We start from the raw sequence: 27,296 nt of genomic DNA, 5'->3' as shown, positions 1-27,296 counted from the left end.
TACAAAGAATAAATCCTGGGGTCAATTTCTTTGACTAAAAGCAGTGCTCCAGCATGGCCGCAGTCACATGACCAAAACAAGTAAAACAATAAAAAAACTATACCATTTTAACTCCGAGCAATGCCGGGTATCTCTGCTAGTGTTGTATAAATACAAGGAATAGTTTTATTCATCAAAGTATGCACCAATATTGTCAATACACTTTTGATATTTCAGCAGTAGCTTGTCCAGCCCAGAACTGTAAAAACCTGGCTACCTAGAGTCAATAAAATCTTGGAAGGCTTGTTTTACAGCATCGTTGAAATTAATTTTTTTTTCTATCAAAAAGTTATCCAAATTCTAGAAGTAGTAGTCAGTGGGGACAAGATCAGGTGAGTCTGGTGGATGATGGAGAATTTCCAACTCAGACACGTGTAGTTTCGCCAATGTCATTTTTGCAATGTGTGGTCTGGCGTTGTCTTGCAGCAATAAAATAGGAGTGGATCTCTTGACTAATCTAGGCTGGTTTTTTTTTGTAATTTTCTGCATCATTTGGTCCAGTTGGCTGCATGAGCCAGGTTTAATGAAATCATAATGGATCCCACCTGCGCCAGACCATCAAACACACCATCAGCTTCTTTTGATGGATTTTTCTTTTTGGACTGTGTTATGGTGGCTCTTCTTTGTCCAACCATTGTGCTGAATGTTTACGATTGTTGCATTAGATCCATTTCTCATCACATTCAATTCAAAAATGATTCATTTTTGTGACGAGAAAGTAGCATAATGCAGGCCTCCAGATGTTACTGTTTCTGATTTTCATTAAGTTCATGTGGAACCCACTTATCCAACTTTTACACTTTACCAATTTGAACTAGGTGAGTCAATATTGTTTGCCTGCTAACACCAAACAGCAACAATAATTCACAGGCACTTTGAGATAGATCTGACTCGATGGTGGTTTTCAGTTCGTCATTATCCACCTTTGTTTCTGGTCAAACACGTTGCTCATTTGTGAAGTCAAAGTTATCAGAACAAAATTTTGCAAACCAATTTGATACTGTCTGCCGTGTACTAACATTAGAATGAAATACTCTATTAATATTCCAAGCTGTCTGTGATACTGTATTTCCAAGAAAGAACTCATATTTCAAAACTATGTAAATTTCCGACTTATCTATCACTAAACAAAAATACTAAAAAACAATTTATAAATATTTTATAAAGCGCAAAATGAGCAGCTGTCAAAGTTTACCATATACCTTACTACAAATCTCATACTTGATGACCTAATATATTAATATACTAGCAGAGGCACCTGGCGTTGCTTGGGAATGAAATTGTTGCTTATATACTTGAAGAAAAAAAGGCAAAATATGCTGTATAGAAATTTGAGAGGACATTCTGTAGATGGACTCTCAGATGAATGATGGCTGGGCGCCTCTCATGAATGGGGAAAATTGAAGATGTGCCAAAAAGCCTCATTGGTACTTGGAAACTTTTACGAAAATTAAAATGGGGATTAAATGAAAAAAATGATTTACGTGAATATCCTCACAAGAGTAATTGAAATAAAATGGCGATTGTGGAACCCCCCACGCGCGCGCATACACACGTGTGTCTTTGTAAATATGTTTGTATACATTTATGTATGTGTGTGTTTGTAAGAGACAGAGTGTGAGTGAGAGAGAGAGGTTTGTTGTCATGTATACGTACATGCATAAATATACATACATCTTTGGATGTATGCATATGACAACACAGCCCTTGACTCACTCACACTCTGTGTCTTACAAACACGCACGCGCGCACATACACATGTGTGTTTTTGTAAATATGTTTGTATACATTTATGTATGTGTGTGTTTGTAAGAGACAGAGTGTGAGTGAGTCAAGGGGTGTGTATGTGTGTGAGACTGAGAGAGCGGTGTGTATGTAGTATTTACTCTCGCTCTCTCTCTCTCTCTCATACACACGAACACACACACTCACACACAAAATAGAGAGTGAAGCTTTTTTGCCGTTGTTATGTCAATACCGGAAGTTGACATTGAGGAACCTTTTTAAAGAAGTGAATCTTAAATATAAAGAAATATTATTTATTTTTAATTTAAAAAATCAAATGAAGAGCCTAAGATTTATCCAAGGTCAAATTATTCACGCATCACAAGTATGGAAGCATTTGGTGAAGTCGATTTCACGTGAAAAGCGATTACACACACATCTCTGTTTTATATATAGTATAGATATACATATGTATATACATATACATACATATATATATATATATGTATGTATATATGTATATATATATATATATATATATATATATATATATATATATATATATATAAATGAATATTATTTACCAATAGCTAGTTTTGTAAGCCAATTTAACTTCGTAATATCTCTCTCTTCATTCCTCCTAAATTCTTCATGGAATTTTGCTAAGCTCATACCATCTACCCAAATTAAACCTTGCTTGTTCACGGTGCACCCACCCTTTCTTGCCCCCACCACCAGTGCTGGATATCTCTATCTCTACTCCCACCACCTACACCGGATATCTCTCTCTTCCCACCACCATTACCAGATATTTTGTCTCTCAACCCCTCCCTCACTAGTGCTGTTCTCTATATTACCTGCAGTCTCTCTCTCCTGGGATAAATGCAACTAGTTTAGCTACCTACCTACTTAACCGGCTATCTTTCATTTCATTTTATCTAGAAATTTGTCAACAACTACCCATTAATTTTCCATGAGCATATCAAATGAAAGAGAAAGCTAATGGGCTGTATGTGAATGCTTGTTCTTGTCTGGGTGTGTGTGCGTGTGTGCGTGCACGTGTGTATGTATGGACGAGCTTCTTTCCTATCTTTCTCTGTCCAACCCCCCTCCCTCACTGGTGGTACCCTCTATCATACCTGCAATCTCCTCTCACTGGACAAATGCAACTAGTTTAGCTGACACCCTAATTAATCTAACATTGGAATACTCATATTTGCAACACCAGTAATGCTTAAATTTACATTTTTACTATGTCCATAGTGCTTATACTTACAACGCCTCTAACACCTACTCCTACCCCCAGTAGGGGCAACAGTCTTAACATGCTTGAATGTTTGAATGATGTCAGGTCAGAAGTGAGAACAGGTGAAGCATGTCTAACAAATGAACATGAAAATCTTCTTTTCAGGTGCTGAATAACATCTCCTCTCCTCAAGCATCACCCCACATTCCTTTCCCAGTTTTCAGAGTTGGCACTGTCAATGTAGGCACACTGAAAGGTAGGTCTAGTGAGATTATAGAGATGCTTGAAAGGAGACGTGTTGATGTATGCTGCATACAAGAGGTAAGATGGAAAGGAGCTTCAGCCAGGGTCCTCACAGGCGAGGCACATAGGTATAAAATCTTCTGGCAAGGTAACACGGATGGAGAAGGTGGTGTAGGCATACTCCTTGCGGAAAAATGGGTGGATAAAGTCATAGAAATTGTTAGGGTATGCAATAGAGTGCTTAAGCTCAGGCTAGTCCTGCAGAACAGTATAGCTATAATTATCTCTGCCTATGCCTCACAAGCAGGCCTACCAAATGATCAGAAGGACCATTTTTATGATATCCTCCTACAGCCTACCTCAAAGTGGCAATGACCTCATCTTTGCTTCTAGAGATTTTAATGGGCATGTTGGATGGCAATCCAGCATCTTCACTGGTGTACACGGGGGCCATGGTATTGGTTCCCGAAATGAAGGGGTAACCATGCTTGGGGAGGGGAGATGTTATTCAGCACCTGAAAAGGAGGAGATTTTCGTGTTCGTGTTCTCACTTCTGACCTGACATCATTCAAACATTCAGTTAGTGTTGCAGATTAAAAGGTTACATGCATCACAATGCATGTAACCTTTTAATCTGCAGCACTAACTTCAGGAAGCCAGACAGCCACCTGATAACCTATCAATCAGGTGAATCTGCTAGTCAGATTGATTTCATCATCACCAGACAGCAGGATGCAGGGTTGCTCTTAAATACAAAGACCCTCCTGGGTGAAGAATGTACTCCCCAGCACAGACTAGTCATTAGTGACTTTAGACTCAAGACCAGAAGGATACCAAGAAGCAAACCAATCCAAAAAAAGCTAAAGAACCCTTCACATGGTCAGAGATTTAGGGACATCCTCATCAAGAAATTTGATGAGAGGGAGGAGGAGCTACAGACATCAGACATAAAAGGTAGCTGGAAATTCCTACAGGACAGCTTACTGAGTTCCACAGACCAAGTCTGTAGATGGTGCAAAGTCCCTTCCAGACCTAGAGTAACATGGTGGTGACATGTTTCACCGTAAACAAAGCAATTAATGTAAAGAAACAGGCCTGGAAATCCTGAAAGAGTGGGAGTAGCAGGAACTGTACCAGACAGCCAGAAGGGAGGCTGGGCAACAGGTATACATCGCCAAGGAAGAAGTAGAAAAGAAGAAGTTTGCCAATGTTCAGCAACATGAGGACCAAAGAACTGCAGTATTTTGGATTGCAAGACAATGTGTGAGCAAAAATTGTGATGTTACAGGAGAGAAATGTGTCCCCATGGATGATGGTGCACTTGCTTTTAATGATTCTGAAAAGAAAGAGGCTTGGAGAAGCCATTATGAAAGACTGCTGAATGTAGAGAATGAATGGGAGAAGGGCTGTACAGGCCCTATACAGAGATGCTCTTAGTAAGGTAAGGATTGGCAATGAGTATAGTGAAGAATTTGTGTTAGATGTAGGAGCCCACCAAGGATCAGCCCATAGCCACCTCTTATTCATCATAGTCCTCCAGGCAATAACAGAGGAACTCAAGACAGGTTGCCAATGGGAGCTGCTCTATGCCGATGACCTGGCCCTCATAGCAGAATCACTACCAGAACTAGAGAAGAAATTTCGGGTGTGTAAGCAAGGTTTAGAATTGAAGGGTCTTAGTGTCAATGTTGCAAAGATCAAAGTCCTAGTAAGTAGGAAGGCGAACATATCACAAACCCCTTCAGGTAGATGGCCCTGCTAGATCTGTTGAAAAGGTGTAGGTAGAAACTCCATAAGACGTACCCAGTGTAAACTGTGAATGCTTAAGAGGTGCAGCAACATCAAAGGAAGATTAACCGGAAAGATAGCTTCCGTGTGCAGAAGATGCACAGGGGCAATAAACACCACAGATGCTCAGAAAACAGATTCTATCACATGCCAGGGGGAGAAACTAGAAGTAGTTGATAGCTTCTGCTACCTAGGTGACCAAGTCTGTAGTGAGGGTAGATGCTCAGAGAGCATTACCACTAGAATAAGAATAGCCTGGACAAAGTTCAGGAAACTTCTACCCCTACTGGTGACAAAGGGCCTCTCACTCAGAGTGAAAGGTAGATTGTACAATGCATGTGTGCAAACTACCATGCTTTATGGCAGTGAAACATGGACCATGACTGCTGAAGACATGCATAGGCTCGAAAGAAATGAAGCTAGCATAATACGGTGGATATGTAATGTCAGTGTGCACACATGACAGAGTGTAAGCGCCCTGAGAGAAATGTTGGACATAAGGAACATCAGATGTGATGTGCAAGAGGGACGTCTGCGCTGGTATGGTCATGTACTACGGATGGATGAGGAGAGGTGCGTGAAGAAGTGCCACTCCCAAATAGTGGAAGGAATCCATGGTAGAGGGAGACCCAGAAGACACGGGATGAGGTGGTGGAGCATGACCTTTGAACGGTGGGCTTCACAGAGGCAATGATGAAAAACCAAGACCTCTGGAGATATGCCTTGACTGAGATGACCCAGCAAATAAAGTGAGATCACAGCTGTAGCCTACAGAAGTGTTGCATAACCAGCCCACTCAAAACAGAACCTTTTGAGGAGACCTATTGCGTCAAGTACATCAAACTCAAATCATGCTGACTGGCATGTAAAAAGCACCATCCGAACATGGTCGATGCCAGCCCCTTCACCCCAACTGGCTCCTATGCCAGTGACCTGTAAAAAGCACAATCTGAACGTTGCCAATGCCAGTGGCACGTAAAAAGCACCATCTAAACATGGTCAATGCTAGCTCCCTCTGGCCCCTGTGCCGGTGGCACATAAAAAGCACCCACTACAGTCTCAGAGTTGTTGGCACTAGGAAGGGCATCCAGCTGTAAAAACACTGCCAGATTAGATTGGAGCCTAGTGCAGCCTCCTGGCTTCTCAGACCCCAGTCGAACCGTCCAACCAATCCCAGCATGGAAAATTGATGTTAAACGATGATGATAATGGTATATTTATATATACACATGTATATTTTTATTTATGTGTTTCAGCCAAGCGGCTGCGGTCATGCTGTATATATGTTGTATATATATATTTATATATATGTATGTATATATATATATATATATATATATATATATATATTGTTTTTGGATTTGGTTTGCAAGATTTTTTATGTGATTTCGTGTGTTGAAGCATATTCTGTTGTGTCTGGGGAGAGTCATTTTCTTATTGTGCCTTAAAATTTAACACACTCACCGGTAAAATTTCCACTTATTTTCATTTTTATTTTCCTAAAATTTTTGTTGCGTCTTGCAACCTTATCAATAGTCTTGACTGTCCGTTGTTTACGCTGCATTCTTTTTTGCTTTTGTTTGTTTTTGCGTATGTGTGTGTATGTATGCATGCATGTATGTGTGTGTATGTATGTCTGTGTGTGTATATGTATGTATATGTGTGTATGCATATATGTATGTGTGTGCATTTGCATGTGTGTATATGTATGTATGTACCTCTGTCTCCTTGTGTGTGCGTGTGTGTGTGTTTTGCTGCTATATACCATGTTTGTATGTATGGGTGCACATCTCCATATGTGTAGACATGTGTCTTTGTGTGAAGTAAAGTGTGTGTATATGTGATCATGTGTTTCAGTCTCTATTTTCGTATGTGGTTGTCTGTTCATATACCTTATGTACCTACCCGTCTGTATGTAGACCTGTTTGTTTACATATACATACATGTGCATGCACACACACACACATACACCCACACACACAGACATACATACATCTATCTGCATAAAAGCCTATTAACTGTTCTACTCTACCTGTGTAAAATGTGGGTATGGGGGTATCTATGTATATTTCCTATTTAGTATTGGGGAAGTTTCATTTATAAGGACATACTCCCGTATTTGTCTTAGAGTTGGGTCTTTTGGGTGCTTGGATAAGATGCGGATGTCAAGTTGACCCAAGTTGCCTCCATGCTGGTCTTTGGCATGTTGGTAGAGTATGGAGGACTGTTTTTTGTCGTCATATTGTCTCAGATGTTCATTTAGTCGTTCCGCAATGCTCCTAGATGTTTTCCCTATGTATGTCATATTCAGGTCTTTACAAGCACCTTCCATGCATTTTATGCTGTAAACTACATTTCTATATCTGCAGTTAATGCCAGGGCTAATCCTACATACCATGCAGTTATCATTGGTACATATGGTATTCTCAAAGGGGTACGTCCTACATAGTTGTGATCTGATGGAGTTCCCTGGCTTTTCAACAATTTTAATGTTGAGTTTGGACTCCTTCAGAGCTTTTCTAAACCTACGCGCTAGTTCTCCATGGGCTGTGGCCTCTACAAACATCACTCCTTGATATCTGTCGGTTTTATACCACGTGTTCGCCCTGTTGGCTTTGTCACAAATTCTTTGTATCCTATTCCATTCTTTGTTTCTATATGTAGGGCAGGTACCACTGGTATCATTATGTATAATATTATCTAACCTCTTTCTAGCTCCCCTGTATACTCGAACCCTATCTTTCTGATCATATCCAGAGAATTGCATGCAGAACCACAGATGCTCAGAAGTTCTGTATATGTTTTTACGTTTCATAGGGTTTGCATAGTGGGGAGATGCTGTTCATTATCCTAACTAAGTCTGCTATCAGTATGTTAATTTTCATGCTGTGTGACAAAGCCGAGTTCTTGTGAACAGCATATTTTGAAGCTATGGGTTTCATATAATATGTATGGAGGAGCTGCACTCTATTGTTCACAGTCTCTAACCAAAGTTCAGTATCAAGTACAGGGAGCCTATTGTTGGGGTGTTCAGTCGGGTAATCTATAGTTACCTTGATACTTTGGTGGATGGAGTTAGCTATTTGCTGGATGCTCTCCATTACATTCCTTTCGGTTTCTACACGACTGTCACTAGAGTTGGTCCTAACTATGATATTTATGTCATCTACATATCTGTTGTAAAGTAGAAGAGTTGTGGACTGTTCTGCTAACATATGTTTAAGTTTTCTGTCCCACCAGGTCATGAAGAGGCCAGCCACATCTCCAGCTACACCAACGCCGATGGCTGCACCTTGAACCTGCATGTATAGTTTTTTGTTGAACTTTACTATGTGGTTCTTCAAGGTGGTTTTTATTTTGGCCCCTATTGCATGAGCAATCATTTCCTTCACCTGATTGTTGTTCTCAGGGTTTTGGGTGGGTGCAGTCCAGCCACTCCAGCGTTCAGTGGTGCTTTTCTTCACTGCTGAAGTGATGGTGGGTGGTCTTCCCCTCTGTGGCCTGGTGGGGCAGAATCTACTGAGGTCATGGTCATCCAAATAGTTACTGTCGTAGCTTAGTCTGAGGAGGTGGCCCAGTTCCCTCGTGTTGACCTTGCGGAACTCCACTTCACTTTCACAGATCACCTGAATGCATATCTCCACAGCAAAATCTATGTCTATAGATGGGTAGAGTGAAATCACATCCATACTACCCACTACACAACCTATGAGGTCGTTGGAGTGGTTGCAAGCACTGATCTTACTGAGGAGATCTTCCGTGCTCACACAGACATCTGGAGACATCTCTATGAGAAGTCGTAATACGTGTTAGAGGAAGTAGGACAGTCTATAGTTGCTGGAGATATTTGCTCCACAAACTGGTCTGGTTGGAGGCCCCATGACAGGGTTTATGTAGGGTTTGTGGTCTTTGCGTAACCCGCATAGTGTAGGAATGTCATTGTTGGTAGCTTGGAAATTGTGTGCTGTCCTTTTTGTAGGTTGGAGTATGTTTCACCACATTCCCATGTGTGCGTTGAGGATTTTTTCCACTTTTTCATGTTCTTGTGGTGTTACTGATGTGTTGTTGCATGGTCTGGACATAGTTCTGACGGCTGTCTATTGACAGTCTACCAGACTTGTCTGTAGGGAGGCACACTAATTCTCTGTTCCTAATTCGCTGTCTCAGTTTATGTAGGCCTCTGTCAACAGATGAGCTGATTTGGTGGGTCTCCTCCTCACTATGTTTTTTAGTGGATTTGTTGTATCGGTCTAAGATATGTCGGAATCTATTTCTAGCTAAGGAGATCTTTGCTTCTGTTTTCTGTTAATTTGGGGTGGGATACATACCCTTTTGTTAAAGGGTAAGTCTGTGGGGTAGATCCTTGTCATGTCATAAGATTTGTTGTTAGGGTTGTAGAAGACAGAGTGTAGAGTGTTATTATCGTTGTGGTTGTTGTTGTTGTTGTTGTTATAGTTGCTGGTGTTTGATGTTGTTGTTGGTGGTGGTGGTAGTGCTTGTGTTGTGCATATGGTTGTTATTGTTGTGGGTGGTGTTGTTGGTAGTTGTGTGGTTGATGTGGTTGGTATCATTGTCTGTGTGTGGGATGTTATTACTGTTGCTATCATCATCGTTACTATTGTTGTTATTATAATAGTTGTTCCTGTTTCGTACACTTGTGTTGTTATTGTTATTGCTATAGTTGTCTGAGTGATGAATGTTGTTGTTATTGTTATTGTCACTATTGTTGTTGTTGTTATCATCATCGTTACCATTGTTGTTATTATAATAGTTGTTTCTGTTTCTGTACACAATAGAAAATTATAATCATAACAATTTTATTATCTTTAAAAGTCCAGGTTGTATATCTATTTAGTAGAAATACTCAGCTGCTGCAATCATTTGAGAGCAGTATCAACGCATTTTGGCACTGCCAATAACCTCACTTTTATCATCCCTGTCCATGCTACTTCCAATGATCACCACCCCACCTTTCTGTGCCTTCAGTAGTCTCCACCTCGTGTCTGAGCTAAACCTTAGGTCTTCCATTCCTCCTTTTTAACACCTCTCCTATCTGCTATCATTTCAACACCTCATATCAGCTATTGGTGATCCTTCCACCTTTGTTTCCCTACTCATTTTAGCCACCCTCTGACCTCCATCTTTGCCACAATTTATCACCCTCCATCTCTATTCTCACACCTTGCATACCATCTCCCAAATTTTTTTATCTATCCACAGATATATGGTACTGCTGTCTTCCACCCTTCATGTGCTGCTAATTGTCACCTCCTCCACACTTCTATCTCTTCCACCTCCTCCCTTCCATTCTTATATTTACCATCAACTACACCTCCACCCTTTTTCATCACTCACTACATCCACCTCTCCCCTCATCTTTAAATATTTGATACTCTCCTCCCGCATCCTTATGAAATTACCCTCTCTATCCTTCTCACTATTCCACTGTCCATATTTTTTTTTATACTCACTTTCATATGCCTTAAGAGTTTGCGCTGACACTTTGTCAACACACTCTCTGTCTTCCTTCCAGCTACCTGCATAAAATGTGGGGTAGTCATGTATCTCCTCTATAGCAAGACACCTATGCTTGTCCCTCTGTCATACTTTAGACCCTCAACATCTGGTACAAAGCCACCTACTTCTACTATGATTCAACTAAGTCAAGAGTATTTTGTTTTTGTTACATGGTAACCTCACTAGGTGTCATGAAAAATAGGCTTTTTTTAATTGCGTTCACTTCTTTTGCAATAAATTCAGATTTCACTTCTTGTTTGTATTACATAAACATGTCTTTTGAAAACAGTTTACTGTTAGCGTAAAGATTCTTTAAAAAGTCTAATTTCACTTAATACTATATCTAGTTCAGTTTTCTTTTTATTTCTGATTAGGTACAGGTGTGGCTGAGTGGTAAGAAAGTTTATTTCTCAACCACATTGTTGTAATGTGGATCGGCATCCACCTGTATGTGGTTGTCAGCACTATAATGTTCTTGTCGCCACTATTATGTTGTGGTGGTATTCCATGTCTTATTATCTTTGACTTGTCTATCATGCTATCACTAATAGCTCAGCAAGACAATGACTTTGAAACATCTACCTTGACATTAACTAGAACTCATATCACGTAACTGATACTGACTCCAACTGAGGAACTCGTACATTGACTACTACTACTGACTGACTTTAGAGTGGCTGTATCATACCATTTTGCCACATGGGAAGGGGTGTACCATTTCACTACAACATCTACCTTTTAGGTTGTTTTTTTATGGAAAGCAAGTAATTTTATTTTACTTTAATCACCCCTCCGCCCTTTTTAGCATTTTATTTCAACTTAATATGTTTTTCTTTTTGGCATTTAATTGTAGAAACTCTATGTTCTTCCTATTTCTTCCACTTGTATTCATGGGTTCAACTACCTGTAACAGTGTTGGTACACAGAATGTGTCAAATGGCCATTCTATAGCTTCTTCCAATCTGTCTAGTTCATTTTCTATGAATCTCTTCTTGGTTTCTGTGTCTTTTTTTTATACCTTTTTTGCTTTTTACCCCATATATCATTTTTCCTATGTACTTTGTAATTTCACCTTCTTCCCAGTACTGTTTTCCATTTTTATATGACATTCTGGATTGCTTCCTTGGGCACTGGCAAAGAAATCTCTGATCTCCAAGAAGAATCAAAGAGAGTCTGTCTTCGTTTCACTCACGAACATGTCATTTGGACAGAAGAACAGTAGTCGCAGGTTCATTTTAGTGATGAATTGAAGTTTAATGTGATTGGTTCCGATGGCAGAATGTACGTCCGACGAAAAAATGACAAAAGGTTATCTTGTGCATGTGTGAAGAAGACAGTGAAATATGGAGGAGGCAGTGTAATGGTATGGGGAGTGATCTTTGTTGCTGGTCCTGGTCCACTTATTCGCCTAGAAGGAACTGTCAGTGTTGAAATCTACAAGCAGATTCTTAGACAGCATGCCCTTCCACATTTCTAATCCTCATCAGTTCAACTTCCTATCTTCATGAAGCACAACGCTCCCTGTCACACTGCAAAGAGAGTCAAAGATATTTTGAGTGATGAAAGGGTTGATCTCTTGGGCTGGCTACCTCAAAGTCCTGATCTCATTCCTGTAGGAAATGTTTGGAAGATTATTGGAGTGGGGGGGCGATGAGAAATCTAAAGAACCAAGATGAACTCTAGGAATTATTGAAAAACAAATGGAACAATATTACTCCATCATTTTGCAAGAAATTGAATCAGTCCTCTGGTGACGGATGTCAGGAGGTCATTGATAGTAAAGGGCTGTTCACAAAATTTTACTAGTAAGGTTTTCTTTTTTGTTCTTGTTCTATTTTTCACTGTTTTTCTAAGTGAGCCTTAAATTTTGGCCATTACAATTTGGAAGATTATTTGTTTATTTCTTCATAACTTATGAAATATTTATTCCATTCACTTGAAATTTTCACAAATGATAGATATTAGGTATATCTAAATTTGTGTAAAATATCTAGTCTCAATGTTTTGTTAATCTTCTATAATAAATATTTCAATACACTTGTTCTTACTGACCCTTATATTATGGCCGCTACTATGTGTGTATATATATATATATATATATATATATATATATATTATGTAGATACATACATCCATGCATGTTAGATATATGGACAGGTATGCGTATGTAAATATAGAAATACAACCAGACCCACACACACATGGATGGAAGGAAGGGTAGAGGGAGAGGGTTCACTGAATTATGGTTCTAGTGTGTTGTATCTGGAAAAATCAAATTTGGTGTAGTAACAACATCTTGGGATTTTCTCAGTGTGCTTCTTTACCAACCTTCCGTTACTTAACAGAATGCACAAAGCTTCCTCAAGACGCAAGTTACATACGCCAAATAGTATATTATATGGGTGTACATTTTTTATTATTGACCATTCTATTTCATATTTTATTTTTCCTTCTTTTAATCTCCATATAAGGTCTGCTAGTGATGTTGTGTGTTGCCAACTTATCTTATGGAAAGAGGAGATATGGTTGCGACAATGGTCCTTCAATTGGTTTTCGGAGGCTCCTATATATGTGTATTTATGTTGTGTTGTGGTGATTGTGCATTTGTATAAGATGTTTTTTTGCCTGCATTGGTTCATGAGTGGACATGGAGATTTCTTGTGACAGCTGCAATGATTTGCACTATTATTATTTTTGTAGTTATTTGGTGACTATTTGCTTTAGTTTTTATAATGTTCCAGTTGATTAGCAGTGTCTGGAGTGTTCTTGATATTATTGCCTGTTTTGTTGATTCTGTTTTGAGATTTTGTCTAGATCCTATTATAACTACCAGGGGTCACTATCCATGTTTTTGTGATCCCTATTGTGTTTATTTTTGTTATTTGTCCTATACCCTGTGTTTTGTTCTGTTTGTTCCTTATCTGTGGTTGTTGTTTGCATGTATATTTTTTTAATTCTATTTGTGTATGTAGTACTCCATGTTATTGGATGTGGCATATGATACTTTCACTGTGTACTTGTTGAAGATACAACGGTATTTATGTGCTTTAAGGAATCACCTGTCTATTGCTGCAAGGAATTGTTTACCTATCTTTGATGGTATTCGCAATCCGAAAATACCATAAGACCTCGAAATTTTTGTATTTTTTCTTTGGTTCCTTTGACCTATATTGTGTGTTCTTGGCATTTTGTACTTCAGTTTTGCTATTATTGTTATTATTTCAGGTTTTGTTTATTTCTTCCTATCTTTCTATAGTATCTTGGGCTTTTGTGTTTTTCTTGTTATGTGTTTGTTGTTTTTCATGTTGTGTGTGTTTTCTCCTTTAGGTGTATGGGTATTAGTATTATTTAGGGCTTTGCCAGGTATGAAGTTGATTTTTTTCCCTTATACTCAACTCTAGCTAGTGCTTCATTGTAGTAAGGTGCATGTATGTTGAATATTGTCTCGTTGGCTGACAGGCATGATATACCGGTGGCCATGCTCCTAACTATTTCTTTCGTTATGGATGGTGGATGATTGGACTTTAGATTTATGGTATGGTTTGTGGATCCCTGTTTCTAAGTTAAAAGTAGGATCTAGGAAATTTATCTTACAGTAATTACTGTCTATGGTTATAGATAGGCCAAAGTTTTTAAATAATTTGTCTAGTTTTTTTCTGTTTCTTTCTATTTCTACCTTAGCACAATTATCTATTACGAAAAGGGCATTGTCTCTGTATAGGCCTCCTGCTATTTGTGAGAATGAGGATTTAATGTGGAATAAGATGTAAATTCCTACAATATCTGTTACCTGTGCTGGGTCACTCAAACCCATTAATATATCAAAGGAATTCGTTCTATCTGATCTCGTCCATAGTTTGCTGTCATAATTAATAATGGTTTCTGGTGCTGTTAATATTATGTCTACAGTCTACATCTGACTTAGATAGGCTGGAATTTTTCATTGCAAATATGAGTGCTTTATTGAGTATTATATGGTTAATTTTGGAGTAGTAGTTACCTATCTCTAATTGTATAAATTTTGAGTTTTTTGTTTTTTCTATTTTTTTAAACCATCCTGTTGCCTCCTAGTGTCTGACGATAAGGAAAGTCCAATCTTAATTTTGAGCTAGGGCATTATTTTATCTATGATGTTTTTGCTTATACATACTATGTCTGATTTTGATGGATATATTAGTCAAAGAATAGTAATTCAGTGAACTCTCTCCCTCTCCCTCTCCCACTATCGATGTATGCATGGATCTGGTTGTATTTCTATATGTATGTGTGTGTGCTTGTCCATGTGTCTAGCATGCATAGATGTATGTATCTGCGTATATATATATATATATCATCATCATCATCATCATCGTTTAACGTCCGCTTTCCATGCTAGCATGGGTTGGACGATTTGACTGAGGACTGGTGAAACCGGATGGCAACACCAGGCTCCAGTCTGATTTGGCAGAGTTTCTACAGCTGGATGCCCTTCCTAACGCCAACCACTCAGAGAGTGTAGTGGGTGCTTTTACGTGTCACCCGCACGAAAACGGCCACGCTCGAAATGGTGTCTTTTATGTGCCACCCGCACAAGCCAGTCCAGGGGCACTGGCAACGATCTCGCTCGAAAATCCTACAGGAGCCAGTCAGGCAGTACTGGCAACGGCCACGCTCAAAATGGTGCATCTCATGTGCCACCCGCACAAGAACCAGTCCAGGGGCACTGGCAACGATCTTACTTGGCTTGCCGGGTCTTCTCACGCACAGCACATTTCCAAAGGTCTTGGTCAGTAGTCATCGCCTCGGTGAGGCCCAATGTACGAAGGTCTTGCCTCACCACCTCAGCCCAGGTCTTCCTGGGCCTACCTCTTCCACGGGTTCCCTCAACTGTTAGGGTATATATATATATATATATATATATATATATACACAAAAATACAGAGTAGAGGAAATTGAAAATGCAAATCAGATTCCTGAATGCATAAATGAAGATATTCAATCAATGTATTTGATTCATATATATTTATACACATCAACATAAATCCTGCATGTACAGGTGTAAAGATTCTCCAAGGGTATAAAGAATAAAACCAAACATACATAAAAATGTCAAAGAAATATAAAAACATAAAAATACATATAAAATTACATATAAATAAAGATTACATGTAAAGAGTTATGCATGATAAATATAAGAGGTGCAAAACAAATGAGAGGTTGATAAAGATAAAACAAAAACGTTTATTCCTATATTTATCAACTTCTCGTGCATTTTGCACTTCCTATATTTATCATGCATAATTCTTTACATGTAATCTTTATTTATTTGTATTTTTATATTTCTTCTATATTTTTTTGTATGTTTGGTTTTATTCTTTATACTCTTGGAGAATCTTTATGCCTGTACATGCATGATTTTTGTTGATGTGCATAAATATATATGATTCAATTACATTGATTGAATATCTTCATTTATGCATTTGGGAATCTGTTTTATTGCCTATGATTTATGATTTCAATTTCCTCTACTCTGCATTTTTTCACATTGGTTTTCTATGAGTACTCTGTAAATAGCCCATACTTTCTATAGCATACTTAGTATTATATATATATTAGGGAAAAAATTCCAAAATTAAATTAAATTTCACAATATATAATATATAAATATATAATTTAGAGAAAAAAAAACACAATTATTTAATTTATCCATGAAAATCCACAATCACATATAGAAAAGTTTAATAAGTAAATACACTGAAAAGACCTATAATAAAAATCAAAAAAGTACAAAGTAATAAATATTAAAATAGTAAAAATGATTACAAATGTTTCATAACCATATTTTCAAATGGAAAATAAAAATCAAATCGATTGAAAATCAATTCTATTCAAAAATATAGCTAATCTTTCAGGTCAAAATACAATAATAATAATAAAATCAATGTACATATTTCGACTAACAATAAATATCAAATGAATTTATATAAAAATACTTATTTTACCAATAAATAAAAGAAAAACATTTAACAACATTACTGAAAATAAATGCAATACTTATCTTATCAAAGCTTTAGTTTAAACTAAAATTTTAAACGTTATACTTTTAACTTAGCGTTTATTAGAATTAAGTCGCATGGAAATATAGCATGAAGAAAAGTAATAGAATAAAGAGATATATAAATATGTATTTAAGTTTTATTTATAAAATCAAAATACATTTTAGCTGTAATCATAATGAAAAATTAACTTTATTATAAACACTTACTAGAAAAATTTTAATTCTAAATATTTTTAAAGTCTAATAAATTAAAACTAAAATACATAAATTAGATAAAATACTAGGTAAGATACTATTAGCTAAAATACTATAAATTAATATATTTACATTAAATAAATTAATTAAAATATTTAAATTATTTATTAATAAAAATCATAGTATCATTTAATTATTAATATATAATATTTTCGTACTAATTAATACACACTTTATAAGTACAAATTATAACTACTACAATTAGTAAACATAAAATAGGGTTTATGTGTGTGTATATATATGTATATGTATATACACACACACACACACACACACACACACACACACATACATATATATGCACAATTAGCTAAACTTACTATATAAACAATTTAATTTATGTCTACATTTAATTTTACGTTCATCAAGGGAGTTAAAGTATTATTATTATTTAATAATATCTCCTTAAATTCATTAGTACACAACATTCAAAAATTACTACCTATTCGATAAGATTTCACCTTACAAACTATTTCCCAATTTAAAATGTATTTAATATTTTTAGACTTTAGTTCCCAAATATATTTACTAAGGCCAGTAGAATTGATCAAATTTCTAATCTTTGAAGAAATTCATGTGTTGAGCCACACGTAACTTAATTTTATTCAAAGTCGATCCTATGTAAATCTTATTTAAATTATAACCATTAAATTTATTCCCATCAATTAAAGTCACTATACATTTATACACCACATCCTTCAAATCACATTTGTTAATAAATTTACATTTGGTCTTATCTCTACATGTACAATTAATTATATCCTGGTCCTTATTATTATTATTAGAATAAGTATTTAATTTATATTTGTAAAACTTATTTAACCTAAATCTATTAAAAGAAGAAATAATGTTACCAACATTATTAGTAGTAGAATAACAAACTCCCCAATTATTACTAGAAAAAATATTATATTTTTTATTATCTCTAAGGAATATATCAATTATATTTAAAATCTCTTTAATAATGTTAGTTTTAACTTGAATGCCGTAAGGAATAATTAGCCAAATTTTGTTCTTATTATTGATATTATTATATTTATTATTTATATTATTAATCTTATTATTATCAATAAAGGAATTAAATTTAATCTTATTACTTTCTCCATTATAATTATGTTTATGTTTTTATTATTCTTATCATTATTATTATTATTATTATTACCATTATTACCTAAGTAGACCTTATCATAATTCTTAATGTTATGTTTATTATTATAGAAAATAGATGGATCATTAATATTATAATCTTTGATATTGTAATTATATTTCGAATTATTAAAGATTGAATATTATTAGTATATCCCGCCTCACGGAGGGCTTCATTATAATGAGGTGCATGTTTTTGGAAAATCTCAAAATTAGAAGAAAGTAACGATATTCTCTTACCTATATTATATGTTAATGATTTCTTAATTGAGTGTGGATGATTACTATTAGCATTAATATATCTAATGTTTTCATTAATTTTATGGAATGGTTGGGTATTACCTGTTATTAAATTAAAATTAGCATCTAAATAATTAACATTATAGTTCTCATTATATATAGTAATTGTTAATCCATTTCTTTAAAAAAAAACTATATAGTTTCTTATATAATTCTAATGTTCTACTGGTGCAATTCTTAGTAATAAAAGGTCATCCCTATATAAACCACCCTCCAATTTTAAGTTTTCCAATTGAAGTTCTGATAATAAATGTTGTTGTTGTTGGCACTCCGTCGCTTACAACGACGAGGGTTCCAGTTGATCCGATCAACAGAACAGCCTACTCGTGAAATTAACGTGCAAGTGGCTGAGCACTCCACAGACATGTGTACTCTTAACGTAGTTCTCGGGGATATTCAGCGTGACACAGTGTGACAAGGCTGACCCTTTGAATTACAGGCACAACAGAAACAGGAAATAAGAGTGAGAGAAAGTTGTGGTGAAAGAGTACAGCAGGGTTCACCACCATCCCCCTGCCGGAGCCTCATGGAGCTTTTGGTGTTTTCGCTCAATAAACACTCACAACACCCGGTCTGGGAATCGAAACCGTGATCCTATGACCGCGAGTCTGCTGTCCTAACCACTGGGCCATTGCGTCTCCACTCTGATAATAAATAAATATATACCTGCTAAATCAGTTACCTGTGCTGAATCGGGTGCCCCCATTGGTATATGAAAATAGTGCCTAGTATCCTTCCTAGCCCACAATTTATTATATTTAATCAACGATTTCCCAGCCATTTTAACTACATTAACTTCATCATAAGTCATACCTACCTTCTTCATTGCATAAATTAGGGCCTTATTAAGTGCAATCTCATTAATAGAAGAATAATAATTATCTATATATATTGGAATAAAGTTATATCTATTTTTATCTTTAATATTATTAAACTGTTTCAAAGTATCTATAATACTATTCCATAATTTAAGGTAATTAATATAATTTCATCTATCTTTATATTTATCTAAAATGATCTTATTTAATTTACCTAGATCTGATTTACAAGGACAAATAAGCCTAAATTTAGGGTCAGAATAAAAATTATCCTTATGGTCTTTCAAAGTAATTCTAAGGTGCATAGGTACATACGGTTCAGTTTTATTATGTAACTTATATTTCATCATTATTAATTTAGAGGCCTTATTTATAGAATAAAGAGTTTTTTCTGTAACAATTTTATATTTTTTATTAATTTCTTTCTCTAATAGGTTATCATATAATTTAACATATAGTTTATACAGGTTCCTAGTTTTATCTGATTGTACTATAATTCCATCCATAGTTCGCATTTCTTTTATTTTGATAGCTAGATTTCTTAAATAATCATTATGTCGATTTGGGTATTTATGAAATTTAATATTTTTCACGACCTTCCAAATATTATCCTCTAAAATCTGTATATCCCTATTATATGGGGGTTCTTTTCTAGATTTAAATTTTGAATTAATATAAATGGAATTTTCTACATCGTTATTAGATATATTATAATTATTATAGTAGGCTTTCCATTTAATCCTAGTAATAAAATCCTTAACATTATTAATAAGTTTCAAAATATATTCATTTCTAGATGGAATGGGAATATCCTTCAAAGATGAATTACAAAACAGCAGTTCTATCCCGCCTGTAAATTCCATAACTAACAAAAATTGAAAGTGAAATACAAACAATAAATATTAGTTATAAATTGAAATATTAAAATAATTATGATAATAATATTAGGGAAAAAATTCCAAATTTACAGGGAAAAATTCAATTTAATTTATTAAAATTAAATTAAATTTCACAATGTATAATATATAAATATATAATTTAGAGACATGCGACTTAATTCTAATAAACGCTAAGTTAAAAGTATAACATTTAAAATTTTAGTTTAAACTAAAGCTTCAATAAGATAAGTATTGCATTTATTTTCAGTAATATTGTTAAAATTTTTTTCTTTTATTTATTGGTAAATAAGTATTTTTATATAAATTCATTTGATATTTATTGCTAGTTGAAATATATACATTGATTTTATTATTATTATTGCATTTTGACCTGAATATTAGCTATATTTTTGAATAGAATTGATTTTCGATCGATTTATTTTGAATCAATTTGATTTTTTAAATTTCATTTTCTATTTGAAAATATGGTTATGAAACACATGTAGTCATTTTACTATGTTAATATTTATTACTTTGAACTTTTTTATTTTTATTATAGGTCTTTTTATTAAATTTTTCTATATGTGATTGTTGTCTTTCATGGATAAATTAAATAATTTTTTTTTTTTTTTCTCTAAATTATATATATATATATATATATATATAGGCGCAGGAGTGACTGTGTGGTAAGTAGCTTGCTTACCAACCACATGGTTCCGGGTTCAGTCCCAATGCGTGGCACCTTGGGCAAGTGTCTTTACTATAGCCTCGGACTGACCAAAGCCTTGAGAGTGGATTTCGTAGATGGAAACTGAAAAAAGTCTGTCGTATATATGTATATAAATATGTATGTGTGTGTGTATGTTTGTGTGTCTGTGTTTGTCCCCCCCCCCCCTCCCAACACCGGTTGACAACCGATGCTGGTGTGTTTACGTTCGGCAAAAGAGACCGATAGAATAAGTACTAGGCTTACAAAGAATAAGTCCTGGGGGGTCGACTAAAACACGTAAAAGAGTATATATATGTAAGAACGACCGTGCGAACCCAAAAGAAGAAATGGTGACGAATGGAAAAACAGGGCTCCTTTTATTAAACGCGTCACACGGTCGAACACAAAATTATATCAAAGATGATATATAAATATGTTATACTTCGATAACATAGTGAATTCGTAAGTGGCCAGTATGGAAGACGATAGAACACAACCGATAGAAGATAAGTAACAGTAATATTTATTGTAGCATTAAAATGTATGTCTCTGTGTGAGTGTGAATGCGACATAATGAAAACATAATAAAAGACAGGCCGTCGTGTAAAGAAAAGAGTGTGTGTAAGTAATACAAGTATGTGTATGCGTGAGATACAGCAGATAGAAAAAGAGTCAGTAACACGTGTGAGCATTTATACCAGTTCTTAGAGTACACAGTGGTATGTGTCTGTATGTAAGAAGTTGAGGCGTGTGGGGCAGGGCGATCACTCGTTGTGATGTTAGGGCTTCCATGCCAAGCCCGGTTCTTGTATACAGATGTTCCTCGCAGGCTGGGTTCTTGTCTGTTGTCTATCGTGGCGAAGGTGAATCGCACAAACAGAGTTAGAAGTTCTGCGGTAGTTTTGGTTAGCTGGTGTACGTAGAATCATGTTGATGCTGTCGGGGACGCTGGTAGTAGTAGTATCGTGTTGACTGGCGGTGATGCTGGTAGTAGTCGTAGAGTCGTGTTGCTGCTGGTAGTCGTAGTTGTACGAAGCTGTGATTGTTGTCGCTGGCTGCTGCTGCTGTGTGGTACACAGAACAGGTCTCTAAGAGAACTGAACCGCGACGAATTTGCCGGGTATAATTTAGTCTATTTAAAGCAAACTAGGGGCTCCAGAGAGGCATTAGAAGAACACTATCACGTGACCTTATTAGGGCTGTGATTGGTCAGTTTGCGTTCTGGTGGGAACGGTACGAAGCAGTTGCCGCTTCAAATAATAATTAGTCACGTGATGGATACAGTAGGCTGCTCTCCACTACGCCCGCGCTTGAATATATTTATAACAGTGGTAGAAGATGGTTTGTTTGTATATAATGGCGATCGAGGTGTTAGTTTCACTACATATATATATATATATATATATATATACATACGCATGCATCTGTTTATGTGTGTGCATATGTATGTGTGTGTGTGCACGTGTGTCTATCTCCAAATGTTAGTATGTATATGTAAACGACCATGTATGTGTATGTATGGGCTGATTCTTAAAGGTCAGCTAAGGACAGTCGCATGTGTAACCAACCATGAAGAACAAATCAATAGTATAAAGAAATCAAATGCCAGTCCCTTTAAAATGGCAACCACTTTAACAATAGCAGAATCACCATCACACTTTATCTACACATTCAAAGCAGTTTGCCAACTGATAAGCTCAGTGGCTACTTACTAACTTCAGGCCATGACAGACATAGAAGAAGCTATTGAAGCTGAGAATTTGAACTTACAGAGACAATATTTACATATCGCCTAAGGAAACACTACAAGATCTCATAATTCAGGAAACAGTTGTATAATCAAGTGCTTGCATGCCTGGAGAACTACGTTGCATAGAAAGAATTGTAATGATTGAGAATAAATGTCCAACAATACTCCTTCTTGTTGGCTCCAATTTTTTCAGTTATCTATTCATATGTGACAGAAGCCCAAATGCAAATCTGGAAGTACAGATAATACTACCAATGGATAGCATGGTGAAATCTGAAGGTGGACGAGATTTTATACAGTACTCTACTACATTCTTGACACAATATACCATAACTATGTGTGTGTGTGTGTATCTCTGTACCTGGCTTTCGTTGACATGGAGAAAGCCTTTGGCAGGGTCCCCCAATCCCTTATCTGGTGGTCAAGGAGGAAACTAGGGATAGATGAATGGTTAGTGAGATCTGTGCAAAGTGAGAGTTGGCAACGAGTACAGTGATGAATTCCGGGTAGCGGTAGGGGTCCACCAAGGTTCAGTCCTCAGCCCCCTCCTATTTATCATAGTCCTCCGAGCAATAACACAAGAATTCAAGACAGGATGTCCCTGGGAGCTCCTCTATGCTGATGACCTTGCACTAATTGCTAAGTCATTATCAGAACTAGAGGAGATGTTTCAGGTGTGGAAGCAAGGATTAGATTTGAAGGGCCTTAGAGTCATCCTAGCTAAAACCAAAGTCCTAATAAGTAGGAAGGTAGACAAACCACAAACCCCTTCAGGTAGATGGCCCTGCTTGATCTGTAGAAAAGGCGTAGGTAGAAACTCTGTAAGATGTACCCAGTGTAAGCTATGGACACATAAGAAGTGCAGCGATATCAAAGGAAGGCTAACTAGGAAGATCATTTTTGTATGTGGCAAATGCTCAGGAGCAATAAACACTGAAAATGTGCAGAGAATAACTTCTGCCACATTCCAGGGAGAAAAACTAGAAATAGTTGATAGCTTCCGTTTAAGTGAACATTTTCAAATTTGGTGTATTGATGTACTTTTCCATACTGAATCTGAGTTTGTGATTCATTTATATCAGAAAAAAAAAAATTAGGAAAATGTTACAGACATTCCACATTCCAGCAATTTTACTCTACCAGAAGACAGCAATAGTACGGGATAGCTATAATAAAATGAAAGTATACATTAGAAGACAGTTCTAGACAAAATGAAAGCAATGTGTGAGAGACATTACATAAACACAGAGAGTGAATGATAAGAAGTGTGGCAGATAATACAGAGAGGTTGATGGATGGTGACACATAGAGAGAGCAGTAGTTGATCTAAAATTTGGTTTATCATGGCAAATTATACTTATTATTATTTACAGATGAGTTTTGTGGGCGAGATCATGTCCATCTCCATCAGGAGATGTACATCACCCTAGTGGCATGTTGCCACCTCATGGCCGATGTCCACATCTATGGCAGCATGCTCAGTGCTTTGCTCCTGTTTCCCAAAGACCTCTGTGCTTGTGGCAAAAGCAGTGGTAGTGCTTGTTTTCCTGCTCATCTACATCCACCGCAGCATGCTTGTCTCTTTGCTCCAGCTTCCAGAAGCCCTGCGACATCATAGGTGGGATTATGCTTGAGGATGCACAGTTTCAGAGCCTTTTTGGGCTAAGTACACTCCCATTTATATATAATATATATATATATATATATATATATATATATATATGATATATGATATAAGGGAAATTTAGCTGTTGTTTTATACAGAGAGAAGAAAAAGAAATGGAGGTGTTGCTATGTATATCTACAAAGATGTCTCACCACTTATTTTTAGCTCTAAAACTGCATGAATGTCTCTGACAAAATGTTTCTATTGATGTGCAGGAGTGTATGATTGGTGACCATTTTCTTTGAAATTTAGGTCACATATTTATATATATACTAGCAGTATAACCCGACCTTGTCCGGATGTGACTTATTACGCCATCTACGATAAGTCTTGCTAGGTGAAAATCAACTAAAAAAGAAAGCCTTACAACGAAAAAACCCTTATGATGTAAATATGTTCATAATTCAAAAGACGAAATTAATAGGGAAAGTCTGAAGGCTGTTTTGCGTAACATTATTAAGCGTACGTAATTTTCATCCGTCTAATTGGCTATAGAAATGCTTGTGCAAAACAACTTTTTGCGCTGCCCTGATTATACATAGCAGGAGCTAGGGCGGCAATTTGTGATGAAGCAATTGCTGGTGATCTGTTGCTACAGTTTTGCCAGAATTCTATCAGATTGGGCAGAAGATGTTGATGCACCATTTTGCATTATGTTCAAAGTAGCTTCTGGAATGTGGTGAATTGCTGCAGTCTGTTGCTGTCATTTTAAACCGGTTGCTTTCTTTCCCCTGCAAACTCTCTTCTTTGGAGGCATAATCTATGTATATATTAAACAGAACAACAAAAGTTATAATAAATGGCAGGGTCGGTACTTTTCACATATGTGTAATTTTTCAGATTAGCACCCGCACGATTACCCAACCCTAATCCTAAACCTAATCCTAACACTAACCCTAACACTAACCCTAAACCCTAACCCTAAAACCCTAACCCTGACCCTAAAACCATAACCGTAACACTAATCCTAACCCTAACCGTAACCCTAACCCTAACACCCTAGTGAAAATCGTGGTATATTTACAAAACATTGACGAACATGAGTTAAATTTTACTGAATGATTGTGTACTTGCACGTGTATGCGTTTGAGAGAGCGAGAGAGGAAGAGGTAGAGAGAGGGTGAGAAAGGAATAGAGGTAGTTAAAAGTTTTCTTATGACGGCTTCTCTTCACTGCCTATTACTTCATTAGAAATCTATGGATGCACTTACACACATAATAGAGAAAAATGAAACAAATATGGACGACTTGCTCCGAAACACCAACGAGTGGGGAACACTTTTCAAAAATGACCTGCAGTTGTTTCCTTCAAAATTCCTAGATGCTCGAAATGTACATACATCAAGGTATATTTGTAGAAAATTTCAAGAAAAAATATTCATTTTCCTGGAAGTTAAGAGGAATTTAGGTGGAATTTTCGAAAATTGTCCCCCACCCCCGTCCCAAAACCCTTTCACCGAAATTTTTTGTATATTCGGAATCTACATAATAAATAATATATGCATAGAAAATTTCACAAAAAAATATTCATTTTTCTGAAAGTTATGACCTTCCAAAGTCGGTGGGTACAACTCTAGTTATGCCACATTGACGAACGTGAATGATTGTGTTTACTTGCACATGTATGCGTTTGAGAGAGCGAGAGAGGAAGAGGGGGAGATAGAGAACGGGAGCAATGTGTATGTTGCTGTCACAGATTACGTATGTGTGGTTGTGTGTGTTTTTACGTATCAATATTATGAAAAATAGGTAAAGAATACTGAGAAGAAAGTTTAATCTATGACTTTGTATGTATTACTTTCTCTCTCTCTCTCTCCCTCTTTTACTCTTACTCTCTATATTATATGTTGAGCGCATGTGTAAGAATGGTGTTCCAGGTAGAAGGGAAGAAATATAAAAGTTGCTAGAAACAACAGCCAAATCTCCCTTAAATCACACAAAGTAAACGGAATTTTAAAAATCTAATTACTGCACTGGAAAGTTCACATCGAGAAAATTGCATTGATGTAAAAAAATTTATGAAAAAGTGGAAAATGTGGATTTCTATAAACTTTTAAAAAGTCTTCACACAGAGACACAACTTCAGCTTTATATATTAAGAAGATATAGCAAAGAAAAAGTAAAATGATGGCTAAATGTCAGTTCATTACACCTGTTTCTTACACATTTTTGTTACACATCATAGTAGAAAATACTGTCTATCAAATGATCCATATCATTTCAAAACAGTAGAACAACAAACCATGCGCACAGTGGGAATGCGTCTGTATGCCAGTTGAAGCTGGCCTTGAATATGTATATATATATATATATATATATATATATATATATATATATATATTTTAATTTCTACTTATTTGCAGCTTAGCAGATCAAATGAGGCTTCTAAATTATACCCAATGGATACAAATGCTGAGAAATGTTTTCTTTAATATAATGGTCATTGTTAACCGAGTATTGGTAAGTATAAAAATTTATCATTAGAGGTAAAACATTGATTAATATTCTGATATTTAAGTAAGATTATATACATATATTTATATATGTATTGTCAGCATCATCATCATTTAACATTTATTGTCCATGGTAAACATAGGCATTTGAATAAGTTTTTTTTGTTATCTAGCCATCCTTTCACACAGAATTTTGTCTGTCTTTTGAACCAAATTTCTGAAGAGACTTATATAAATGGATATGATGTATAAGTCAAAACAAATTTTTGGCTTTTTTTGGTTTTTTAAATTTTTTTATGTTATATTATATTCCTAGTATATTATGTTATATTCTAATATAAATAAATTATTAGATTGTCAATTGAATCTCTCTAATTAATCTATTGTTTATATATATATATATGTGTGTGTGTGTGTGGTGGCAGAATGGCCCAGGTTAGGGCATCGAATTCGCAGTCATAGCATCGTGGTTTCGATTCCCAGACCAGGCATTGTGAGTGTTTATTGAGTGAAAACACCTAAAGCTCCATGTGGCTCCTGCAGGGGGTGTAGAGGAAACTAGGGATAGATGAATGGTTAATGAGAGCTGTGCGAGGCATGTACAGGGATGCTGTCAGTAAGGTGATGGTTGGCAACGAGTACAGTGACGAATTCTGGGTAGAGGTAGGGGTCCACCAAGGTTCAGTCCTCTGCTCCCCCTCCTATTTATCATAGTCCTCCAAGCAA

The 27,296-nt window shown here is 36.1% G+C and overlaps 1 protein-coding gene across 3 annotated transcripts in view; it reads left to right on the top strand.

The window, feature by feature from the left end:
- The window catches only part of LOC106871767 (vacuolar protein sorting-associated protein 54), a 484,461-nt gene that overhangs the window by 194,626 nt on the left and 262,539 nt on the right, over nucleotides 1-27,296 (top strand). For all 3 annotated transcript variants that reach the window (XM_089359786.1, XM_089359787.1, XM_089359788.1), the window contains one exon: nucleotides 26,481-26,577. In XM_089359786.1, the coding sequence (XP_089215912.1) occupies nucleotides 26,481-26,577 (97 nt within the window). The remainder of the gene's footprint in view (nucleotides 1-26,480; nucleotides 26,578-27,296) is intronic.

This window comes from Octopus bimaculoides, chromosome 11, assembly GCF_046866305.1.
Source record: "Octopus bimaculoides isolate indiv1 chromosome 11, ASM4686630v1, whole genome shotgun sequence".
In the NCBI taxonomy this organism is placed as follows: domain Eukaryota; kingdom Metazoa; phylum Mollusca; class Cephalopoda; order Octopoda; family Octopodidae; genus Octopus; species Octopus bimaculoides.
The sequence above is the reverse complement of the archived record's forward strand: the minus strand, read 5'-3'. Positions and strand labels throughout refer to the sequence as shown.